This window comes from Chrysochloris asiatica, unplaced genomic scaffold (assembly GCF_000296735.1).
Source record: "Chrysochloris asiatica unplaced genomic scaffold, ChrAsi1.0 scaffold00257, whole genome shotgun sequence".
NCBI lineage: Eukaryota > Metazoa > Chordata > Mammalia > Afrosoricida > Chrysochloridae > Chrysochloris > Chrysochloris asiatica.
Window position 1 is genome coordinate 416,112 of NW_006408775.1, and position 6,359 is coordinate 422,470.

Genomic DNA, 6,359 nt, shown 5'->3' on the forward strand with positions numbered 1-6,359 from the left:
GTGCTGGTGAGCACAGCAGGCTCACACTCCGGGGAACTGACTTGGCCCCCTGGTCCTACAGCCATACACATTCGCCTGGGTCTATGGCCGCGGTCCGGGAGTGGTCCTGCGCCCGCTGCACCTTCCTGAACCCGGCCGGCCAGCGTCAATGCTCCATCTGCGAGGCTCCTCGGCAGAAGCCTGACCTAGACCAGATCCTGCGGCTCAGTGTGGAGGGGCAGAAATGGCCCTGCGCCCGCTGCACCTTCCGCAACTTCCTGGGTAAGGAGGTCTGTGAGGTGTGTGGCTTCGCCCCGGACCCTGCACCTGGACTGCCCCTGGCCTCCACCATCAATGGGGCCTTGCCCCCGCCGCCTGCCGTCCTGGCTGAGCCCAGAGCCATCTGCCAAGACGAGGCGGGACCTGTACGGACAGCGACAGCGGAGCCAACAGCCACCGAGCCTGGGAGCTGGGACTGTCCCCGCTGCACGCTGCACAACACACCCACGGCCAGCTCCTGCTCCGTCTGTGGGGGGCCTCGCATACTCTCGCTGCCCAGGATCCCGCCCGAGGCTCTTGTGGTACCCGAGGTGGTGGCCCCTGCCGGCTTCCACTCCGGGCCCACCCCGCTCCTGCCGAGCCTGCCTGGGGACAGCACTGAGGCCACCCCTGCCCCCACCAGCCAAGGCCCACCCACCGCTGACCGGGAGCCCCCACGCGTGCCGACCTTCAGCCCCTTCTCGCCGCCCCTGCAGAACAACCCTGTGCCACGCAGCCGTCGGGAGGTGCCCCCACAGCCCCAGCCGCCGGTGCCTGAGGCCACCCAACCCTCACCCAGCCCCAAGGCTCCCCAGGGCCCCGGGTGGGGGGCAACTGGGACCCCGCACCTGGCAGAGCGGCTGAGTGGGCTAGAGGAGGCGATGGTGGAGGGCAGCCCAGCCCATGGCGAGGGCTGTGGCCCAGCCTCGGGCAGCGACATGATCGACCTAGCCAGCGACTCTGTGCGCTTCACGCCTGCCAGCCCTTCCAGCCCCGACTTCACCACCTGGTCCTGCGCCCAGTGTACACTCCGCAACCCCACAGTAGCCACCCGCTGCTCAGTCTGTGGCTGCTCCAAGCTGCATGGCTTCCAGGAGCACAGCGAATCTACTGCCCACTGCCCCGACTGCAGCCCTGACAGGCTTGGGTCATGCAGCAGTGGCACCTGCAGCTGGGCCTCCTCAGCCCACAAGGCCACACGCCTCCTCCCGGCTGCATTGTCCGAACGCCAGGCCCAGTGGGCCTGCCCAGCCTGTACCCTGCTCAATGAGCCACGTGCCCGGCACTGTGCCACCTGCCACACACCACAGCTGCTAGAGGCTCAGTGCCAGGGGGCCGTGTCCCTGCGGCGCCGGGAGAGCATGTTGGTGGAGAAGCGCCGGCTGACAGACGAGGGTGAGGCCAAAGCCCTGTGGGAACACATCGTGGCCTTCTGCCGGGAGGTAGGTGGTGGATGGGGCGGGGAGGGGAGGGCCGTGAGGTGGTGGTCAGGGAATGGCTGCTCTGCGGCCTGGCCTGGCCTGGCCAAAGGGGGTAGGTGCCTTAGAGGCCCTGCTGAGAGCTAAGGTCAAGGTGCACCCCACTTTGTCCTCCACCCTACTTGCCCCTTGGCCACACATCCCCTCGTCCACCATCAAGCCTGACCTCGGCCCCGCTACTGGTTGTCTGGATCGATCCCATTTGACCCATGCAGACCCTAACTACCAGCTTCCTTCAGAATGCTATGAACTTCGTGGACGATAGCTTCCGGCCCGGGCCCGAGTCTGTGGGTTTCCCCGAGGGTGATGGAGTCCAGCAGCGTGTGCGGCAGTGGCTGCGTCCCCACGAGATCAACTGCTCCGTCTTCAAGGATCCCGTCACGGTTCCGTGGACCGTGTTCTGTCGACTGCGGCCCTCAGACATCCTGCAGGGGCTTCTGGGGAACTGCTGGTGAGGACAGAGGGTCTGGGGTTGGCCATGGGAGGGACCAGGCAGGGCAAACCATGCACCCCTAAGCAGTCCCCGCTCTCAGGTTCCTGAGCGCCCTGGCGGTGCTGGCGGAGCGGCCTGACCTTGTGGAGCGTGTCATGGTCACTAGAGACCTATGTCCCGAGGGCGCCTACCAAGTGCGGCTCTGCAAAGATGGTACATGGATCACGGTGCTGGTGGACGACATGCTGCCCTGTGATGAGGGTGGTTACCTGCTCTTCTCCCAGGTGGGCAGGGAGTGTGGAGGGCAGCGGACAGGGCGCCTGTTGGCAGCAGCCATCTCCATCCAACCTGGCCCTCCCCACAGGCCCAGCGGAAGCAGCTGTGGGTGGCGCTCATTGAAAAGGCACTCGCCAAGCTGCACGGCTCCTACTTTGCGCTACAGGCGGGTCGTGCCATCGAGGGCCTGGCCACGCTTACTGGGGCGCCCTGTGAGAGCCTCCTCCTGCAGGTCAGCTCCACCAACCCCCGAGAAGAGCCCGTAGACACTGACCTCATCTGGGCCAAGATGCTAAGCTGCAAAGAGGCAGGGTGAGGACTGGGACCCTGGGGATGGGGGAGCTGGGGTCTCACAGGGCTGGGGACAGGGGAGCTGGGTTCTCACAGAGCTGGGACCCTGGGGACGGGGGGAGGGCTGGGGTTTCACAGGGCTGGGACCCTGGGGACGGGATGTTGGAGTCCTCACAGGGTTAGGACCCTGGGGATGAGAGACTGGGGTCTCACAGGACCAGGGAAGATGGGGACGGGGGCTGGAGTCTCACAGGGCTGGGACCCTGGAGACGGGAGAGCTGGGGTCTCGCAGGGCTGGGACCCTGGGGGCAGGGGGGGCGGAGGCTGGGGTCTCACAAGGCTAGGACCCTGGGGACGAGAAGCTTGGGTCTCACAGGGCTGGGACCCTGGGGACGGGGGGCTGGGGTCTCGCAGGGTTAGGACCCTGGGGACAGGAGGCTGGTGTCTCAGGTCTGGGACCCTGGGGACGGGAGGCTGGGGTCTTGCAGGGCTGGGACCCTGGGCACAAGAGACTGGGGTCTCACAGGACCAGGACAGACGGGCAGGAGGCTGGGGTCTCGCCACCATGTCAGGCACGGCCACCCTGCTCACAGGTTCCTCATGGGGGCCTCCTGCGGTGGGGGCAACATGAAGGTAGACGACGCGGCCTACGAGAGCCTGGGTCTGCGGCCACGCCATGCTTACTCCATCCTGGACGTTCGTGATGTGCAGGGCTCCAGGTAGGGCTGGGGCTGGGGGGCGCACGGGTGGGGGAGCAGGTGTACTCGACCATGACGTCAGCTGGCCACTCGGCCATCTACAGGCTCCTGCGGCTTCGGAACCCATGGGGCCGTTTCTCCTGGAATGGCAGCTGGTCGGACGAGTGGCCACACTGGCCAGGACACCTGCGTGGGGAGCTTGTCCCCCTGGGCAGCGGCGAAGGTGTCTTCTGGATGGAGTACAGTGACTTTATCAGGTGCTGGGATGTGGGGGTGCACCTGAGGGCACAGAGCAGTGGGGACCCTACAAGTCAGCCTCCACGCTGGCCTAGACAAAGCTTGGCTCGGCCATGTCTGTGGCATGGTGGGGCCCTTTTCCTAACAGACTCCCAGGGCTGGGGGGCCACTGTGGGAGAACCTTTGTCCTCTGCCTCAGGTACTTCGACTCGGTGGACATCTGCAAGGCTCGCTCCGACTGGCAGGAGGTGCGGGTCCGGGGCTGCTTCCCCCGCTCAGCCAGCGGGCCTGTGGGTGTCACCGCCCTGACTGTGCTCGAGAGGGCTTCGCTGGACTTTGCCCTCTTCCAGGAGGGTAGCAGGTGGGGCCGGACAGGCAGGCCGTGGTAGTGGGCAGGCAGCTGTGTGGCCATGATGGGCTGCCGTGACCACATGCCCTGTCCACAGGCGCTCAGACTCAGGGGACAGCCATCTCCTCGACCTGTGCATCCTGGTGTTCCGGGCCACCTTTGGCAGCGGGGGCCGCCTGAGCCTGGGCCGCCTCCTGGCCCACAGCAAACGGGCCGTCAAGAAGTTTGTCAACTGTGACGTCATGTTGGAGCCGGGCGAATATGCGGTTGTGTGCTGCGCCTTCAACCACTGGGGCACCAGCCCTGCCGCCATACAGGGTAACGGGGCACCCAGGCAGGGTTGGCGGCTTCCCACGTGGGCTGCACACTGGGTGCCCGTCTCCTCTAATGCCCTCAATGCCCACCTCACAGTCGCCAGCCCTTCTCCAGGGAGCCCGCGCTGCGCCCCAGAGCCGCCTGGCCATGTGCTGGCCGTCTACAGCTCCAGGCTGGTGATGGTGGAACCAGTGGAAGCCCAGCCCAGCACGCTAGCCGATGCCATCATCCTGCTGACCGAGAGCCGGGGCGAGCGGCACGAGGTGGGAGGGGCAGCCCGCGGTGGGACGGGGGCCTGCTGCAGGGCTGTCCATGGCTCCCACCCACACCTGTCACCTGCACCAGGGCCGCGAGGGCATGACCTGCTACTACCTGACGCACGGCTGGGCGGGGCTCATTGTGGTGGTGGAGAATCGGCACCCCAAGTCCTACCTGCACGTTCAGTGCGACTGTACCGACAGCTTCAACGTGGTATCCACGAGAGGCAGCCTGCGCACCCATGACAGTGTACCGCCCCTGCACAGGTGGGCCTGCCCCCAGCACACCTGTGCACACACCTGTACACACATCTGTACACACACCTCCAGACAGCTGGACCCTCCCTTCACCGGCCCCCTCTCCCAGGCAGGTCCTGGTGATCCTGTCTCAGCTGGAAGGCAATGCTGGCTTCTCCATCACACACCGCCTGGCACACCGCAAGGCAACCCAGGCCTTCCTCAGCGACTGGACAGCCACCAAGGGCACCCACAGCCCCCCACTCACGCCCGAGGTTGCTGGCCTGCATGGGCCTCGGCCACTGTGACCCCTTGGCCTGCCACCTGGGCTGGGCTGCACCCACCTCCATGCACTTTAGGGGGCGCACCCAGGCCGGGGACTTGGAAGAACCTCAGGACCCCTGGGGAGCCTGGGGCCCTCCCCAACCCCACCCGCCTTGGCCCTAGGGCCCATTGGCCTGGCCAGGGCCTCTTGGCAGCAAAGCAAATACCTCGAGCCAGCCACCAGCCAGGGACCACACGTCTCCTCTGGCCCCCGGCCTCGGGGATGCAGGGTCTCGGTGGGAGCAGGATTTCGGGGTGAGACAGCTGACCACTGAGTCCCCACCCCACAGGACAGCTGACCACTGAGTCCCCACCCCACAGGAGAGGCCGATCCCAAACACTCCGGTGTCAGCAGTAGGGTGGTGTGGTCCGTCCCAGGAGGTCCTCCAGCCGCACTATGCAATTCCTGGGCCCCCCAGGACCGAAGCCATGAGGGTGCAGCAGCGCTGAGAGGGTGGGGGCTCTATAGTGAGGCAGCCCCGCCAGCAGACAGGGTCACCGTGGGGTCAGCTCCACCCCAGGCACACAGGCGGGATGCCTCCCACCGCCACCCACTTGGGACACCCAAGGCGCTTGGCTGCCAGACCCGCCACCCTCAGGGCACCTCCCCGACCCCCACCCCCCGCGGCCTGTCCTGGGACCAGCGGAGCACACCCCTCCCCTTCCAGGCTCCTTTTAGTTCCTCCTTTTCTCTGAGCTGTGAATATTTTTAACCCTGTAAATACCGCGGCTCTTCTTCTCACAGAGGCTATTTTATCAACGTCAGCCCCGTCCCATTTGGATTCCCAGGGACGGGGTCCAGACTCAGGCTCCGATGGACCAAATAAAAGGTTTTGTTTTGTAACAGTGGTCTGTGTCTCTGGGGGCAGGGATGGACTGTCCAGGTACCTGGGGAAGGGCTGTCCAGACCCAGGTGCTGATGGTCCAGCACAGGGATGGTCCCAGGTGCCAGGTGTTTATGTATTGGAACCTTCCCCTACCCTAACATCACAGGTGCCCCCCAAATCCAGAGTCTGGGTCTGAGAACAGCCCACCAGGGTGGGGGACTTTGCTGTATGAGGCCTGTCACGGGGCAGCAATCGAATGTGAGCAATTAAAGCCGCCAGCAGTGTTGGCTCCAGGCGGGCCTCGGGCAGAGGGGGAAGCTGCCATATCTTATCTTGTGGTCGCTGAGCCACGCACGCTGCCACCAAGCAGGCGCTGGGCCAGGACTCGTCCCAGGGGGATGTGAGGGGAGCCCTGGGGTCCTGGGTCAAGTGTCAGGGTCTGAGTCAGGGAAAGACTCGTCTCCCCTGAGGACCTGAAAGAATGTGCTGGGGGGCAGCAGGGGAGTCTGGGATCACCAAGGGCAAGGTGACCCAGGCAGCTGGGGGGAGGGGGGTCATGGCTCCCACCCCCAGTCAGTCATTGAAGCAGAAGCTGGACACACTGGCTGAGGTGTGGGTC

The 6,359-nt window shown here is 65.6% G+C and overlaps 1 protein-coding gene across 1 annotated transcript; it reads left to right on the forward strand.

The window, feature by feature from the left end:
- The first annotated feature begins 83 nt into the window (after nucleotides 1-83).
- CAPN15 (calpain 15) lies at nucleotides 84-4,897 on the forward strand. The gene is made up of 11 exons (XM_006873917.1): nucleotides 84-1,460; nucleotides 1,736-1,947; nucleotides 2,030-2,213; nucleotides 2,294-2,517; nucleotides 3,090-3,215; nucleotides 3,299-3,451; nucleotides 3,631-3,792; nucleotides 3,878-4,119; nucleotides 4,192-4,358; nucleotides 4,441-4,619; nucleotides 4,720-4,897. Exons 1-11 carry the CDS (start codon nucleotides 84-86, stop codon nucleotides 4,895-4,897), a joined length of 3,204 nt encoding a protein of 1,067 aa, XP_006873979.1.
- Nucleotides 4,898-6,359: the final 1,462 nt, after the last annotated feature.

Coding starts and splice junctions, on each gene's coding strand:
- CAPN15 (XM_006873917.1), top strand. CDS start 84: ATGGCCGCGGTCCGGGAGTGGTCCTGCGCCCGCTGCACCTTCCTGAAC. Junction 2,214..2,293: donor GTTACCTGCTCTTCTCCCAG/GTGGGCAGGGAG, acceptor CCCTCCCCACAG/GCCCAGCGGAAGCAGCTGTG. Junction 2,518..3,089: donor CTAAGCTGCAAAGAGGCAGG/GTGAGGACTGGG, acceptor CCCTGCTCACAG/GTTCCTCATGGGGGCCTCCT.